This window comes from Orycteropus afer, unplaced genomic scaffold, assembly GCF_000298275.1.
Source record: "Orycteropus afer afer isolate SDZICR_OR568_19922 unplaced genomic scaffold, OryAfe1.0 scaffold00023, whole genome shotgun sequence".
NCBI lineage: Eukaryota > Metazoa > Chordata > Mammalia > Tubulidentata > Orycteropodidae > Orycteropus > Orycteropus afer.
In genome coordinates this window covers 1,156,778-1,176,286 of record NW_006921610.1, presented here as the reverse complement: position 1 = coordinate 1,176,286, position 19,509 = coordinate 1,156,778, and the positions used below count along the sequence as shown (strand labels likewise).

The 19,509-nt window shown below is 35.9% G+C and overlaps 1 protein-coding gene across 1 annotated transcript in view; it reads left to right on the top strand.

Annotated features, from left to right (window-relative positions):
* The window catches only part of GALNT13 (polypeptide N-acetylgalactosaminyltransferase 13), a 798,776-nt gene that overhangs the window by 766,094 nt on the left and 13,173 nt on the right, over window positions 1–19,509 (top strand). The window contains exon 10 of the mRNA XM_007934922.2: window positions 10,123–10,257. Within this exon, the coding sequence (XP_007933113.1) occupies window positions 10,123–10,257 (135 nt within the window). The remainder of the gene's footprint in view (window positions 1–10,122; window positions 10,258–19,509) is intronic.

Here is a 19,509-nt window from a genome sequence, read left to right as displayed (position 1 = left end):
TTATAGATTTTATATATGTTTTACAAAATATTTCTGCATTTAAGGATAAAAAAAAAAACCTCTGGCAAAACAGAGCCAGCAGAGGGCGTTTAGTCCCTGAGTTCTTTGCTGGAGGAGGCAAAGTCCAGGTTCCAGTGACACAGATCACGATGCCCTTGATTTTCACCTTGCACTGCTTGAAATAAAACATGGATTTAGTGCAGAGTATTTTAGAAGATAATTTTAAAAGATAATTCTCATATTGGCATTTTAAACTTACTTAAATGTTTGATTGTATATATTTTTAAAACAAATACTTTGAAGAAGGCTGGCGGTTCAAACCCACCATACACTCCTCGGAAGGAAGGTTGGGCAATCCTACTTCCGTAGTGATACCACCTCGGAAACCCAAGGAGGGGTCGCTATGAGTCGGGGCTGACTCGATGGCAAATAACAACAACAACAAAATACATTTGGTCATACTTATCAATAAGAAAAATCTGGCAAAAACCATATGCATATAAGAAATAATGAAATATGCTTCCAGACCTGAAAAAAATGTTGATACTGAAAGAAATGAAGATTAGAATTTTCTATCATTCTTTATATATTAATTATTATTTCTAAACTATTTTGAATACAACATCAATTCAGAGACAAATAAATCTGACCTTAATACAGTCTATACAAAATCAGGTAAATCACCCAATCACAGTAAAGAATGACTTTAAATAGAAAAAATGATTATAGAAATGGTTTATTTGATGGTTGGGGAAAGTATGCCTATATATTAAAGTTTTCAGCCAAGACACCAAGATATAATAGATGTGAAATTCTAAAATCAGACATCCTATGTAGAATTTTGGAGTCCATGGGTGACTCCAACAGTTAAGCACATAACTACCAGCTATAAAAGTTGGCAGCTCAGTACCACCCAAAGGCACCTCAGAGACAGGCCTGGCGATCTGCTTATGAAAAATCAGTCTTGGAAATCTCCATGTTCACATGGAATCACTAAGGGTAGGAATGGACTCAATGGCAAATACCAAGAATAATAATACAGAATTTGGGGGTAAAAGAGAAAAGTCCTGATGCTCTATTGCCAAGAGGTTTGCAGGCACTGAAAACTCTGAGTACAGTTCTACTTTGAAACACATGGGACACTATGAGTTGTAATTGAGTTAATGACAACTAGTTGTCTCCACCCCACCTCCTGTACAGAGTTGACAATGATCATTTGAAACACTGATTCACTGATTCTAGGACTTTTGGACCCCTCAGCCAGTGTAAGGAGTGAAATATATATGAGAAAGTGGAGAGGATTCTGAAATTTTCTGTGGAGACAGAAAGGGGGAGAAGCTGGGATTCCAGCTTTCAATGCTAAACCTACTGAGAGAAGGAGTCAGGGGCAGCTTCATGGACATATAAGCTATACACTCTCACAAGGTCTCACATTTACAAGCACACCCCCAGTTTAATATTCTAATGTAACAATCTTGAAATTCTTAATAAATTATGAAATATGAGTCTTTCGTTTTCAGTTTGTACTGTTGGTAGTTGTCATCAAGTCGATTTCTACTTATGTTGTCCCCATGTGTACAAAGTAGAACTGCTTCTTAGGATTTTCAAGGATGTGACTTTCCAGAAGCAGATTGCCAGCCCTATCTTCCAAGGTACTTTAGGATGGGTTCCAACTGCCAGCCTCTCAGTTAGTAGTGGACTTCTTAACCATTTATCCCAAGAAGAGACTGCAGTTTGTGCTGGGTCCTGTAAATTATGTAGGGCACCACTTTGAGAGGTGCTATGTGTTTCTTGCAGTTGATAAGTATGAAGGATTGTGACCTAACTCACACATGAGGAAGAAAGCTTGGTACAACTAAATGGAGGGGCCTGCAATTTCATCAGCTGCATCCCACAGTGTATATTGTCACAAAAAGAAGCCTTCTTATAAATAAGTGTTGTCTTTTTCAGCACTGCAGTGAATGGAGCTCAGTGATGGGGATCTCTAAAGAATCACAGTAGCTCTCAGGAAAGTGATCTTCAAATCTCTGCCAGGCCAGAAAACAAGAAAGAGTTATAAGGGAACTGCTCAAATAAGACCTCTCCTATGCCTGGAAAAATCAAAAACTCATTAGCAGCTTGGCAGCTTTGGGAGTGGGTAGGAATGCTGTGAAAGAAAAGTTCAAGACTGGGGAATAGAGAAGTCAGCAAAGCCTCTCTTCCCAAATGCAGGCATTCACACTAAAGCATGCCCAATTTAGAGAGAGGGAGAAAATTTCATTTAAATTACAGTCAGAGTTTTGATTGGTATACCAAATGGCACATTCTGATTTCTGAATTTTATCCAAGTAGGATCTGGATGAGTGAAAAGAAAAACTATGCACCTTATAGTTTTGTTTGTTTGTTTGTTTGTTTGTTTGTTTTTTTTATCTAGGAGTAGGTAGAAGATAAGGACCTCTTAAGTAGATAAGACATTTGACTACTAACCAAAAGGTCAGCAGTCCAAACCCACCAGCCAGCCACTCTGCAGAAGGAAGATGGGGCAATCTACTTTGTTAAGATTTACAGACTTGGAAATCCAATGGGGTCACTCTGAGTTGGAATTGACTGATGGCATTGAGTTTGGTTTTTGGTTTTGAGGCAAAATACTATTCTCTTTTAATACGTTTTAAAGGAATACTATGAAACAATAACAACTGAGTTCTTATAGTCATTGAAATGATTTTGTAAAGCATAGTAATCTACCAAAACAAACAAACAAACAAACAAACAAACAAAACAACCATCTAGTTGATCCTTACTCATAGTGGTCCTATAAAACAGTGTAGAACTGCTTCATAGGGCTTCCAAAGCTGTAAATCTTTAAAGAAGCAGCAGCCTCATCTTCCTCCCACAGAGTGACTGCTGGATTCTAACCATCTAACTTTTTGGTTAGTGGCAAATGCTTTAACCACTGTGCCACTAGAGCTCAAATAATGATCAATAGGCTCACAAAATACACAGTAGTTTCAGTAGTACTTTATAAGACATAGGAAGTGAGAAGAATAAAGAAAAAAATTTTTTTTGTGTGTGTTTGTGTACCTAACTTGACCAACTTAATACACAGGAACATATGTAATATAGTTGTTGTTGTTAGGTGCTGTCGAGTTGGCCCGAACTCATAGCAACCCTATGCATAACAGAACAAAACACTTCACACTACACTATCCTCACAATCCTTGCTATACTTGAGTCTTTCTTTGCAGCCACTGTGTCAATCCATCTTATTGAGAGTCTTCCCCTTTTTCACTGACACTTCACTTTACCAAGCATGATATCTTGCTCCAAGGAATGGTCCCTACTGACGACATGACAAAAGTCCATGAGACCACTTGGAATGGCCATTTCCAAGGAGCATTCAGGCTGCACTTCTTCTAGGACAAATTTGTTTGTTCTTTTGGCATTTTCAGTACTTTTCCCAACAACGTAATTCAAAGGCATCAACTTTTCTTTGGTCTTCCTTGTTCTTTGCCCAGCATTCACATGCACATGAGGCAATTGAAAACACCTTGGTTTGGGTCAGGTGTAGCTTAGTGGTCAGAGTGATATATTTGTTCTTCAAAATTTTAAAGAAGTTTTTTGCAGTAGATTTGCCCAGTGCAGTATGACATCTGATTTCTTGATTGCTGATCCCATGGATGTTGATTGTGGCTCCAAGTCAAATGAAATCTTTGCCAACTTCAAACTTTTTCTGTTTATTGTGATGCTGCTTATTGGTCCAGTTGTGAGGATTTTTGTTTACTTTATGTTGAAGTGCAATCCAAACTGAAGACTGTAGTTTTTAATCTTCATCAGTAAGTGATTTCTTCACTTTCAACAAGCCAGGTTGTGTTATCTGCATATGTCAGGTTGTTAATGAGTCTTCCTCCAATCATAATGTGATGTTCTTCTTCATATAGCCCAGCTTCTCAGATTATTTGCTCTGCATATAGGCTGAATAAGTATGGTGAAAGGATACAACCCTGATGGACACCCATCCTGCTTTTAAACTCTGCAATATACCCTTGTTCTTATTGAATGATGGACTCTTGGTCTAGGTACAGGTTCCTCATGAGCACAATTCAGTGCTCTGGAATTCCCATTCTTCAAAACATTATCCATAATTTGCTACAATCCACACAGTCCAATGCTTTTGTATAGTCAATAAAACATAAGTAAACATGTTTCTGGTATTCTTTGCTTTCAGCCAAGATCCATCTGACATCAGCAATGATATCCATCTTTCCATGTCCTTTTCTGAATCCAGCTTGCTTTTCTAGAAGTTCTGTCAATTTATTACTGCAACAATTTTTTAACTACCTTCAGAAAAATTTTATTTATGTGTAATATTAATGATACTGTTTGGTAAGTTCCACATTCTGTTGGATCACCTTTCATTGGAATGGGCACAAATATGGATTTCTTCCAGTCTGTTGGCTAATTACCTGGCATAGATGATTAAATGCTGTCAACGTTGCATCTGTTTATTGAATCATCTCAACGGATATCCATCAATTCCTGGAGCCTTGTTTTTCACCAGTTCCTTCAGTGCAGCTTTTATTTCTTCCTTCAGTACCATTGGTTCTTGATCATATGCCACCACCTGAAATAATTGAACATCGACCAATGCTTTTTTGTATAGTGATTTGTGTATTCCTTCCATCTTCTTTTGATGCTTCCTGCATCATTCAATATTTTGTCTATAGAATCCTTCAATATTGCAATTTGAGGCTTGAATTTTTTAATTTATTTCTTTCAGTTTGATAATTGCTGAGTGTGTTTTGCCTTTTGGGTTTTCTAACTCCAGGTCTTTGCCCATTTCATTGTAATAATTGACTTTGTCTTCTCGAGCTGCCTTTGAAATCTGTTCAACTCTTTTATCTTATCATTTCTTCTATTTGCTTTAGTTACTCTCCACTCAAGAGCAAGTTTCAGAGTCTCTTCTGACATCCATTTTGTTCTTTTCTTCTTTTCCTGTTTTCGTAATGACCTTTTGCTTTCTTCATGAATAATGTTCTTGATGTCATCCCATAATATCTCTAGTTTTCAGTCATTGGTGTTTAATGCATCAAAGCTATTATTTTAGATGGTCTCTAAATTCAGGTGGGATATAATCAAGGTCATATTTTGGCTCTTATGAACTTCTTCTAATTGTCTTCACTTTTGACTTGAATTTACATATGAGCAATTGATGGTCTGTTCCACAGTCAGCACCTGGCCTTGTTTAGGATGAAGATATTGAGCTTTTCCATGCAGATGTAGTTGATCTGATCCCTGTGTATTTTATCTGGCAAGGTCCATGTGAATAACTGCCATTTATGTTGAGGAAAGAGGTATTTGCAGTGAACAAGTTGGTCTTGCAGAATTCTATCATATGATCTCCAACATCATTTCTATCACCAAGCCCATATTTCCCAATTATCAGTGAGTCTTCTGTGTTTCCAACTTTCTCATTCCGTTCACCAATAACAATCAATACATCTTGATTACATGTTTGGTCAATTTCAGACCATAGAAGTTGGTAAAAATCTTCAATTTCTTCATCTATGGCTTTAATGGTTGGTGTATAAATTTGAATAATGGTAGCATTAACTGGTTTTCCTTGTAGGTATATGGGTATTGCCCTATCACTGACCACATTGTACTTCAGGATAGACTTGAAACATTTTTTGTGCCGAAGAATGCCATGCCATTCCTCTTCAATTTGTTATTCTTGGCATAGTAAACCAAACCAAACTCACTGACATAGAGTCATATCCAACTCATAGCAACCCCTCCTTGGGTTTCCAAGGTGGTATCACTATGGAAGTAGATTGCCCAACCTTCCTTTCAAGGAGTGCTTGGTGGGTTTGAATCTCTAGCCTTCTGGTTAGCAGTCAAATGCCTTTAGTAAATCATAGCATTGTCTGATTCAAAATGGCCCAAATCAGTCCATTTCATCTCACTAATGCCCAGGATATTGATCTTTATTCATTCTATTTCATTTTTGACAACCTCCAATTTTCCTAGATTCTTACTTAGTACATTCCATTTTCTGATTATTAGTGGAGCTTGCAGCTGTTTCTTCCCTTTTGAGTTGTATCTTATCAGCAAATGAAAATCTGTTTACCCCATCCATGTCATTAAGATGGACTGGACTCTATTTTGAGTAAACAACGCTTCTCCAGTTGTATTTGAGTGCCTTCCAACCCGAGGGGCTCATCTTCTGGCAATGTATTTATATAGAGATTGGAGTTATGTATAAACTCAAAAAACTCACTGCCATTGAGTTGATTCTCACTCATAGTGACCCTCTTTGGATTTTCAAGATGGTAATTCTTTGCAGAAATAGATTGACCAGTCTTCCTTCTGTGGAGTGGCTGGTGGGTTTGAACTGCCAACCTTCTGGTTAGCAGTCAAATGCCTTAGGTACTGTGCCACCAGAGCTCCGTGGGGCTATATATAAATAGCTCCAATTTGTACATAATTATGCAATATGAAAAATATATGTAAAATACACATTTTTCCTTGGAAACCCAAGGAGGGGTCACTATGAGTCGGGTCTGACTTGATGGGACATAGCAACAACAACAATGGACTGTTGCATCCATAGTGCTGATGTAAAAAACTCTACATATTATACTTTGTTATACTGACAGTTGGCAAACATATGTAGGAATATAAATGTAATTGCATAATGTACCAAATAGGCAAATTTATTTATCATAATATATACAAAACATATTACACCTGGTTTCTGGCAAAGGTAGGCCATAAATTGTTAACTTCTTGTCTATTTCCATCTTAATAATGTAATGAAGTACACAAAGACTGAATACTTTAATCTGCTTCTAGTCATCTGACTTAATTAAAGTAAGATCGGGGTAATTGAAAATACATGATAAATCTATAGTTTGTGCAATTTAATTCTGGTTTTAATAAGAAATAGTGTTGGTAATATATCAGACAGTGTTTCACTGCTATTCATAAGGTTTTCACTGGCAATTCTTTGAGAAGTGAATGGCTTCTTCCTTCTTCTGAGTCTGTCTTAGTCTGGAAGCTCCACTGAAACCTGTCCACATGGGTAGCCCTGCTGGCATTTGAAACACGGGAGCTATCCTCCAGCCTCACAGCAACATGCAAACCACCACAGGATGACAACTGGCAGACAAGTTCATCTCCTTTAGTTATTCCAAACTGCTCCACTCACTTCCTGGTCTCCCTGAGCTCTTCCAAACAGTCACCAGCTCACTTTCTAGTCTCTCTGAGCTGCTGTTACTTGTACTGGTAAAAAGTACTAAACAATTTGGGTGGTAATTAGACAAGAAGAAATAGTTTCCATTTTTTGTAAGAGAACATATAATCACATGACTTTGCTAATGAGTGAATCAATCTTGTATAATCATCATAACGTGTGGTAATTTACTCTAAGAAGATAACATGCTTCATATGTTTTCAGGTTTAGAATATTTTCTCTTCCATTATGGTCAGACATAAAAATTCTAACTACAGCAGAAAGAGACAGACTAGGCAAGATGCAGTGCTAGAAACTATACATACCAGGTAAGACAGAGTCTACATGGGGTATTGAGATAGGCAACAGACAATAGCCATGGGGGACAGCTTTTGACTAGAAACGTAGCAGCAGATGAGGGGATTTTTGCCAAAGTCATAGAAACACAGAAGTGGTTAATCTAGGAGAGAACAGTGTTTCCAGATGGTGCAAGGTGAAATGTCAGGAAAGTTCGTCATCAGGTAGTAGAGGCTCCCTTTCAGTGTTGTTTTAAGTGACCAAAGGGTGAGTACAGAAGTACAAAGCCCTGCTGGCTTCCGTACTAAAATTGTTGTGTCCTGGATATATTATAAAGGCAGGAACCTATATAAAGAACCACAAACTATCATTAGATTCAAGACTGCTGTAATAAGAATGTTAATACCAGTTATTAAAAGCTTTCTAAGTACCAAGATCTCTGCAAAGTATTTTGTATTTAATTTTTCAGTTTATTCCAAACTGAGTTCTGTGACCCTGCCACTGTAGGGCATATGAAAAGCATAAAGATGATAATTATGCATAAAACAATGATGGATATGAATGATACATAATTAGGATCAAACTTACTGATTTTCAGATAAAATCAAGGAAGATATATATTGACATGCATTAATATTTTGTTATTATAAAGAGTAAAAAAAAACAGTTTGGAAACACTCAAGTGTAAGAACGATGTTATTTCTCAGCTCTTAAAAAATCTGTCTGGATTTTATATTATTGAGAAGACAATGAAGCATAATATACAGATTCTCTTTGAGAAAAAAGTCTGTGGATCAGTATTTTAATACCTCAATTTGCTTATCAAGCAAAAGGATAAACAAAGATACTTTTATATCTCTATAAGCTCAGGCAGTTTTCTACCAATATATCTGCACCATCCTCACAATCCTTGATATGTTTGACCCTATCGTTGCAGTCACAGTGTCAATCCATCTTGTTCAGGGTCTTCCCCTTTTTTGCTGACCCTCTGCTTTACCAAGCATGACATCTTCTCCGGGGATTGGTATGTTACATAGCTCAATTAAATAAACTGCATATACATCTCAATTTTATATATTATTGAGTAGATGTATAACCTTTGTGGAGAATTTCCATAAGAATAGTCTGAAAAGAATACTGAGGTTCCTTCATTGACTGTAAATTCATCCTGCCACTTCCTATGATTCTCAGAGAAGCCCTGACTAACAATGCTGTAGAAGAGATCCTTTTCAAGACTAACTAGTTTACAGACTAGGGTTACAGACTAAAATAGTGATTGCAGTTCTGAATTCCTCAGACTTCATCAGACTGCTTTGCAAAACAGAAAGACCCTGAGATAACCTTCCTCTTCATACTCTCTCTTGACATTGCAAGAACAAAAGAGGACTACAGACTACTGAGCCATTGTTATCAGAGTTAAAAAGAAGAAAATAATTTTTATATAATTATGTACTTAATGGGAGCTCTGGTAGCATAGTGGCTAAGGCACTTGACTGCTAACCAGAAGGCTGGCGGTTCAAACCCACCAGCCACTCCTCGGAAGGAAGGTTGGGCAATCCTACTTCCGTAGTGATACTGCCTCGGAAACCCAAGGAGGGGTCGCTATGAGTCAGGGCTGACTCGATGGCACATAACAACAACAACAACATGTACTTAATAATCATCATGAAATCTTAATCATCATTGTTATAAATAAATTATTCACAACAGGAACAAAATAATAGAAATTCTATTAATAGTATTAATTTGAATTCTCTAACAATAAATCCTATTGTACCACTACATTTTTTGGATATTTTGAAAATTGATGTAGTCAAGCCAAGCAAAACCATATTAGAAACTTAAGTGTGGAATCTACTTTTAATTAGGTATCTAGAGAATATAATTTTAGAGACTTGTTTAGTAACTGACAGGATATTTAATAAAATTCACATGATATACATATGTTATAGAAAATGGCTTAAACTTCTTTATTAACATTATTGTCATTATGGGGCCATGATGACCCCATGGAAACAGAACAAAACTTTGCCCAGTTCTCTCTTCTATCATGATATGTTGGAGTGTATTGTTGAGGCTATGGGCCAATCCATTTCAATGAGGGTTTTCCCAGTCTCTGCTGCCCATCTACTGTACCAAACATGATGTCGTTTTCTAGCAATTGATCTTTCCTGAAGATGTGTTGAAAGTAAACAAGAAGAAGTCTAGGCATCCTCAGTTCAAGGGGGATTCATTGTCTCTGTAGTTGGGAAATTGGTTATAAAGTGGTAGGAGTAAGGACAACCTGTTATTGAGTTCCATGTGTTTTACAGCTATCTTAACTTGTGAGCTTTCTAAAATCAAGTACAGAAAATAAAGTGCCAACAAATAATAAGCATTTAAAATGTTTGTCAAATTGAGGCTTCATCAAAACCTTACAAAACAGACGACATTGTCTCTATTTTGCAGTTGAAGAAAGAGAATAAAAGAGATGAACTAATTTTCTCAAACTCACACAGCAGTAAACCTGTTCATCTGATTTGAAAATTCCCATAGATAACTCTCCTATGCTATGATTTTTTTTTTGTTTGTTTTAAACTAGATACTCTTTTATTTGCTGAATTTTATATTTTCAGGTATTTTCTTATACTGCTGACAAAGAAATCAGAACCGATGACTTATGCTTGGATGTTTCTAGACTCAATGGACCAGTAATCATGTTAAAATGCCACCATATGAGAGGAAACCAATTATGGGAATATGATGCTGAGGTATAGTATCTTCCTTTATTTACAGATTATTTCAAGCTTAAGATCAGTTATATATTTCAAATACATTTAAACTATTTTTTTTCTACATTGGCTGAACTGTATTTTCAAACATAGACAGTCATATATAATAACATTAGGATGGCATATCATAGTTCTTTTTTTTAAAAAACTAGTTCTCTAGTACACTACATGGATTCATTTTATGATAACTATTTATGATTTTTTTTTTTTTTTTGCCATGTACCTGTTCAATGTAAAATGGGCAAGAGGCAAGCAAAGCTTATCTGACAATTATGTAAGAAGATGTACATAGCAGGACAATATTGACAATATTTTAAAACATTAAATTTTACACTATTATGAACTGTGGTGTTTATGCATCCCTACATAAAAGAAAAATGTTGGCAATATTGCACAAGATTGACATGAAATCTCTTTACAACAGCAAATGCCTTGCATATTTCAATAAACTAATTAGGTGCATAATCAGCTGAGCAGCCTCTTCTCAATAAGTACAACTTTCTGGCAGAGGAGGGAAGAGAAAAACTACAAACTCACTGTTGAGATTTCATAGTCAAGCAGTGTGTAAAAACCAGATCAGCCATCAGATGGAGCTAATAAAAAAGAAATATTTTCCTCTCCACGAGGAAGATGCCTTGAAACAGCTTCATTTCTTTCAGTTCCCTTTGCTTAGTAAAATGAATTGGTCTCTGTGTTACAATACCTACATTATTATTAAATGGTTAGTGATTTATTTAAAAGAAGAAATAACTTTATTTCTTCAAGATAAATAATACAACTAGAGATCAATGAGCTTCACACATGCAATGTTCTACTTGAGCTGCAAGAGGAGTATTCTGAAAATCACTACAGAAGAGAAATATTTTGAAAACAACTACAGACTTTTGGTGGTGTTAATATTTTGACAAGGTCTTCTTTAAAAATGTTTTTAATGTCATTTTTATTTACATAATATCATAGTTTCATAAGTGGAATATCAGAAAATCTTATAAAAATATATTGAAACTGGTTTGGTAAGCTTAAATTTAGGGACTAAAATTTAAATATTGCTAGGGTTTTGGATACATAATAATTTTTTTTCTCATATATATTATTTTTTCCTGGGGCATAATTAAGGACCAAAAACCTACTGCCTTCAAGTCAATTCTGACACATAGTGACCTTACAGGACAGGGTAGAACTGCCCCCATAAGGTTTCCAAGGCTGTAAACATTTACAGAAACTGAGTGCCATATCTTTCATGGAGCAGCTGGTGGGTTCAAACTGCCAACCCTTGAATTAGCAGCTGAGTGCTTTAACTACTATACCACTAGGCTCCTCATAATTAAAGACAAACACCTGAAACCACTCTATTTTGCATCAGAACTTTCTGTCCTAACTTATCTGCCTTCTTAAAGTCTTATTCTTTGCCTGCCATTTTCTTCTGTTTAACTCTTGCTGTATTATCACCACCCTTAGCAGCAAGCTTACAGAATACATTTCCTCTAAGTACATGTAGCTGTATTTGGAACCTTAATCATCTCTCTGCCTCTTATAGACAGACAAGTACAGTTAAATGCATGAATAAAGTAGAAATACATTCATGTAATATATTTTTAATAAAAAAAGAATTGTTGATTTTTGTCTTTGTTAACCAGTGCTGCTATAATCGAAACAGCACAAGTGGATATCTTTAACAAACAAATTTATTCTTTCACAGTTTAGGAGGCCAGAAATGAAAATTCAGTTTACAGCTCTAAGGAAAGACTTTCTCGGTGATCTCTGGGGGAAGATCCATGTCTTCATTCAACATCTGTGGGCCCAGAGTCTCTTGGAGATCATGTTTATTGGCATCAGTTTTCCCCTGGGTCTGGGAGGTACTCAGCATAGGGACCCTGGGTCCAAAGGATGCACTCTGCCCCCAGATTTTCTTTCTTGATGGTACTGAGGGCCCTCTTTCTCTGCTTTCTTAATCTCTTTTATATCTCAAAAGAGATTGACTCAAAGTACAACCTAATCCTCTGGATTGTATCCTGCCTGATTAACATAAATACCACTACTCCTGCTTTCGTAACATAATAACTCACTGCTGTCAAGTCAATTCGACTCATAGTGACCCCTCCTTGGGCTTCCTAAGTGTTATCTCTACAGAAGTAGATCGCCCAATCTTCTTTCCGAGGAGTGGCTGGTGGGTTTGAACTGCCAGCCTTCTGGTTAACAATCAAATGGCTTAGGCACTATGCCACTAGAGCTCCCATTAATATAATGTTGTTGTTGTTGTTGTTATGTGCCGTCGAGTCAGCCCTGACTCATAGTGACCCCTCCTTGGGTTTCCGAGGCAGTATCACTACGGAAGTAGGATTGCCCAACCCTTTTTCTGAGGAGTGGCTGGTGGGTTTGAACCGCCAGGCTTCTGGTTAGCAGTCAAGTGCTTTAGCCACTATGCTTATAGAGATTAGTATTTACAATGAATAGGATAATGACATCAGATCACAAAGTGGAAGAAAATTACATAATACTTAGAATCATGGCTTAGCCAATAGTTGGCTCATAATTTTGGGGGTACAATTCAATCCATGATAATGTTGGTACTATTTAGTTTCTACCAGGAGCCCAAGACTTTATTGAGATTATGCTAAAAATAAGAAACATAGTATATTTTCATAAAGAAAAGGGATGATTGTACTTACATTTTTATAAGATGAAGCAATGTTGAATTTCAGAATGCCACTTTTAATCTTTAAACTTTTCTATAACTCCTGAATAGGAGCTCTGGTAGCATGGTGCCTAAGGCACTTGACTGCTAACCAGAAGGCTGGTGGTTCAAACCCACCAGCCACTTCTCAGAAGGAAGGTTGGGCAATCTATTTCCATAGTGATACTGCCTTGGAAACCCAAGGATGGGTTGCTATGAGTCAGGGCTGACTTGATGGCACATAACAACAACAACATAACTCCTGAATAGACACAGTCTTCTATAGTCAAAACTTACACTTATTCATTTCTGAAATGACAGCTATTGGAAATCAAATGTATAGTTTTGTTCATATTTTCTGGTAACTAATCATTGAATCCTAAGGTATTTTAAAAGAAAAGTTAAAAAAAAAAATAGGTAGCTTCACCTCATACTGAAAAAATATATATATATAAATTTACTATTTTGGAAGACTACTATATATCTGTTGCAGTATTTTTAGAGCATTCTAATATTATATGTCATGTAAGCTTTGTTTCTAGAATTCATGGAAATGCTTACACCATAAATATTGAGAAATTTTTATTTTTTTTAAATAATCATTTTAATAACATACGGCATGATCTTATTTACTCATCTATATGTTTATGTTTTTAAAATTAAATTGTGATGTTCAACTTGTCTAATGACACCATTTTGCTGGATTTTAAATTGTGTAAATCATGATGTAGAAAAAACACATGAGAATAGAATACTTATAGAACTAGTGCACTGTCTTTCTGGAAATTTCAATTTTGAAGTAACAGATTGATTTTATTTTTGAGGAGATTATAAACAAGTAGATGATTTTAAAAAAAATAGTTGAAATGTAATATTTATATGTTATGATTTTCTTTTCTTTCAAGTTTTAAGGTTAGGATCCTTTTAGCCCACAGAATAGTCCAGGCCCTTATCATTCAAAGTGTGATTCCAGCAGCCTCAACTAGGAACTTGTTAGAAATGTAGATTCTAAGACACTGCCTCAGTCACAATAAACCATAATTTGCTTTTCTTTTTCTTTAAAACAGGTAATTTGTATGCACATTAAAGTTTGAGAGACAGTCTAGACAGTGGCCAAACATTTACTTACCTTTGTTAGTCTTTTTGTACACTTTGCAGGAAATATTGCAAAGTTAGGAAAAGGCATAAATACACTTGGAAAACGGTAAGGCTTCCCCAGGCAATGTGAGCAAGAGGGTGAAAGGTGGTGAGATGGGAAAGAAGATAAGTACTAAGGAGCTCTGTTCTTCTCATATACCAACAAGTAGAAAATAGGCAAGTGCTGCACGCTATTTCTTTCATTTAATTCTTTATCTTTTGCTAACAAGGGCAAAATTATTCTTCTTTGGGAAACTTCTGAGGTGGTGCAATTTCAAAGCCAAATAAATCTGTGATGAAGATCATAGAGTTACAGACCTGAAACTTATTTTAAATTTCTCTCTCTGTTCAGGTTTTAACAGAAGGAAGCTAAAGCACAAAGCCCACCAGTAGTTGAGCCAAGATTTAGCTTCTAGTAAAGTATTCAAAGAAAGCTAGTTATCAGTGTAATTTTGAATCTCACAGTATGAACAGCAGAAATACTCCATCACCTTATCTCCTACAGTCCTTTCAGTCTTAGGAAGTCAAGTCAGAAATAGAAAGAAACAGAAATAGTGTCACCAAAACACTGTGAGTCAAAACAGGGAGTCTATCTAATTGTTTCATTTTGCTCACTTCTTAGGTGAGTGAGGGGAAAGAGAAGATTATTGGGAATTTATAATATTCCATACCATATTTATTTTTATTTTCTCATTTAACTATCACAATAGTCTTAAAAAGAAGACATTTTAATTATCTGTAATGTAGAAATTAGTAAAAGGAAATTTAGAATGTTTAATAGCTTATCTATGATAACACAGAATTCCTGGGTGGTGCAAATGGTTTAAGTACTTGACTTCTAGCCAAAAGTTTTGTGGTTCGATCCCACCCAGAGGCATCTTGGAAGAGAGGCCTGATGACCTACTTTTGAAAGGTTATGGCCTTGAAAACTTATGGAAGAGTTATACTCTGTACACATGAGGTCACCATAAATCAGAATCAACTCAACAACAACTAGCAATGCCAACAAGGTTGTACACCCCAAGTTTCTAGTACTAAATCCAGAAATCTTGCTATTATACTACATTTTGTATTAATATAATTGAAAAATTAGAAGCAATTAGATGATTTCAGTGGTGTTATCAGCTAACTGTAGAGTATTACAAAGGAAAGAAATGATCAAATGCTATGAATTATTTGTAGTACTAAATTTTATTCACACACGATTTCTCTTTCCTTAATAATGGGAAAGATATTATACAATAAATATATTGGACTTAGGTAAACAGGTATAAAATATAACTATTTATGGTAGTTAAGGCTGTATGTCAACTTGGCTGGGCCTGGTTGAATGGCTGGGCAGCTGGATATAGTTTTTCCCATGGGGAGATTGGTAATTAACTCCATGGTGGAATCTACTGGAGCAGCTGAGTAGACGTTTTGGAGATGTGGTCTGCTTCAAGCATATAAGAAGCAGCTTTGAGGAAGGTCTCTAGCTTTTGGCACACTTGAGCCCTGAATGTAACCAGATCATTGCGCAACAGCCTGCCACGCCCTGCCAATCTTGGGACTTTTTCTGGACTTGAATTAGTGGCCTGCCATGTTTTTTGGTGATATCGGGACTGTGCCTTTTCACTTGTCGACCTTGAGCTTGTCAGACTCAACAGCCAGCAGCTGCCTGAGTGGAGAAAAACCTCCAGCTTCAGTGGGCTGGGAGCAGGAGGCAGAGCTGAAGCCCAAGGTTGAGGGGCTTTCACCCAACCCCTAGAGCCTGGCACTTTGAATTCGTACTTTTAGCCTCCAAAAATTGTAAGAATAAACTCCTGTTTGTTCAAGCCATCCCATTTGTGGTATATTCCTGTTAGAGCGGCACTAGGTAACCAGAACACTATTTAATCAGTATTCTCTAAGTTCTTACAAGTAGCTGTGCTGATATACACTCAGAAGTTGTATTTATATACACTGTATTTATAAAGTTATTAATATCTCTCTAACTGCTTCTTGTTCTAAATTGAGTGAAACAAAGAACATATTGGTTAAAAACATGCTGTTGGTCAACTTTAATGTATTATTTGTATTTATTTCTTAAGGAAATATTTCTCAAATAGTAAGTTGTCATTTTTGGTTACTGTGGAGTCAATTCTGACTCATGCCATAGGACTATGAATTAAACCTGCTATCACTTTATACCTGTGTGAACTTGATGCAATCTGCTCAGTATTAACAAAACTGCAAAATCTTCATCTGCCTTAGAAGATTCTGAGTAAATTACCTGGATACTTCAGTGCTATGAAGTGTATATTGTCACGTAATTGAAACAAAATGGGAAATTAAAAAAAAAAAACTCTTTCACCACACGGCTACATTTAAATTATTCTTTATAAAGTTCTGTTATCTCTAAATTATATATTTTTCAGGTTTTCTTATATTTTGTTTGAACATTACAATTGTGTTCCAAACCATTTGAAATTTACATTTTCCTGTAATAAGTGCACATAATTACATTCCTTTTTGAGTATCCAGGCAGTGACATACAGTATGAGGGTCTAATTTTAGCAAAGACATTTTTGTTCAACAAACACTTTGCAACAAATGAAAAAAAAAAAAAAAGAGCTAAGTATGATGCTAAAAATAAGTTCTGTTTTTCATGAGACTGAGCAAGTTGACTGAATAAATATTTGTCATGCATACAATATCCATCTGCATAGATTTTTTTTTTTTACCATATTCACCTTATGTAACATTTTTTCAATAAAGTATATTGGATTGATAGTTTAAGAAACACTTACTTATATTTAGGCTTTGCTTAACCCCTGCTCCCCTTTTATTTACCTTTATCAGAAAGCTGGTAAATGGGAATATAATTTCAAGGTAAGTGAACTCTATCAACTAATCCAGCCTATTTCCCTATGTGGCATTCCTAATAAAAATAGTGATTCTCTTTCTATTTTGAAAGGTGTGTATATCAGTCAGGTAATATCCTTCCAGATTCCCAACGACCCATAGTTGTGATTTCTTATGTAAACATTTAGTTGATAGAAATTTTAGTAGTTTACTGTTGCATTTTTAGTTCCTGTTTGTTAAATGTTTAGACTTGCTAGTTAGAATATTGTTATTCTATCCAACTCAGTGCACAGATTGCCTTATCAGGATATTATATTTTATATTATATAAAATAATGATTTTATTTTTTAAGAATGTATTTTTCTAAATTTGATTAATAAGAAAAATCTGATTACTGTTGCTATTTAAATATCTGTAATAGTCTAAATTTATTCTTATTTTGGTCATCATTATATATAAAGACATAATCAATTTTACATTATAGTTTGCCTTTTTTTAATTATTTGCTTTACCAAATCTTTTTATTATTGAAGTCAAATTTATTATTTATTCTGTGATTTTTAAAAAATTATTATTTTTTTTTATTGTGATTTGGGTGAAAATTTACAGAACAAATTCACTTTCCATACAGCAGTTCACATATACTTTGTCTCATGACATTGTTGATCACAATTTACCACAATGCAACAGCTCCCCTCTCACTTCCTACCCATAGTTACCTCTTCCCTGTGTCCATCACTCCATGCACTCCTGCTCCTGAGCTTTCTCCCTGTGCATAAGCAGCCCTTCTTTATCCCATGATTGTTCTCTCCAGGGAGTGTATCTACCTCAAGTAAATGTTCAACTCATATGCCTGTCTTTTGTTTGTCTGGAAACCAGAGGTGTGGGTTCAATTCCAGACCTGAAGGGCAGCTAGGGGCCATAGTATCAGTGGTTCCAACAGGCTCTATTGGACCAGCAAACCTGGTCCCCCCTTTTTTTTCTTTTTTTCCTCCAAATGATTTTGAGTTTTGTTCCACATTGTTCTCCCTCTCTATCAAGGATCTCCTACATAGATCCTCTTCCAAGTGGATGACAGTGGTAGTTGGGCACCATCTAGTTCTTCTGGTCTCATAGTCATATAGGCTGCAGATCAGATGGTGTACCAGTTGCTAGGACTAATTGTTTCCATGAATTTTTGGTTTCTTCATTCTTCTTTGCTCTGAACCCATCGTTGCATCTAGATGGCAGCTTGCTAGCTTTTAAGATCCCAGTCACTACTTGCCAAAGTACGAGGTGGAACAATGTTTTGTATAGTATGTTATGCCAATTGAGCTTGATGTCCCCTGCGACTATGGTCTCAAGCCCACAGATTCAAACTACTCATTCCCTCTGGGTAGCTGGCTGTGACCAAGCACTGACCATAACCTTGCCCCTTGTCACCTCTACTGTACACCTGGGAATTCTGATCATTCACATAAACATAGGACCATTGTCTGCCAACCCTATACATGTTCTTGGATACACTCCCCACTTCATAGACATACCTAATAGTTCAGCCTGCCAACCCATCTATCCACCTGTATACCCATGTTTGCCTTCACTGACACTTGTTGAATTTTTTCTATAGACCTTCTATTTTCTGTTTCATTGATTTCTGCTTGAATCTTGATTATTTCCTTTCTTCTGGTGATGGTAGGCTTTTCTTGCTGTTCTTTTTCTAATTGTTGGACATGTTGGTTTAAAGTGTTGATTTTGGCTCTTTCTTCTTTTTTGATGTGTGCAGTTATTGCTATAAATTGGCCTTGGATCACTGCTTTTGCTGTGTCCCAAAGATTTTGGTGTGTTGTATTTTCATTCTCATTTGATTCAAGGAATTTTCAAATTTCAATTTTGATTTCTTCTCTTAACCAGTCTTTCTCAAGGAGGGTGTTGTTCAGTTTCCAAGTGTTTATTCTTTTTCTGTTGATCTTCCTATTGTTGATTTCTTATTTGATAGCATTAAGATCTGAGAAGATGCTTTGCAGTATTTCAATGTTTTTACATTTATTAAGGCTTGCTTTATGGCCTAACATATGGTCTACCATGGAAAATGTTCCATATGCACTGGAGAAGAATGTATATTGTACTGCTGTTGGGTAAAGCACTCTGTAGATGTCTATAAGGCCAAATTATTTGATTGTATTGTTTAGCTCTTCTGTGTCTTTGTTGAGTTTCTTTCCAGTTGTTCTATCTTTCAATGAAAGTGGTGTCTTAAAGTCTCCCACTATGACTATGGAGTCATCTATTTGCTTTTCAACTCTTTTAAAGTCTGATTTATGTATTTTGGGGCCCTTTCCTTGGGTCCGTAGATATTTATTATTGTTATATCTTCATGTCCAATTGATCCTTTAATCATTATACAATGTCCTTCCTTGTCTCGTATAGTGGTTTTTGTCTTAAAGTCAATTTGATCAGAAATTAATATTGCCACTCGTGCTCCCTTACTGTTGCCATTGGCTTGATATATCTTTTTCCAATCTTTGATTTTTAGTCTATTTTTGTCTTTATCTCTAAGGTGTGTCTCTTGTAGGTAGCATATTGATGGGTTTTGTTTTCTTATCCAATCTGCAACTCTC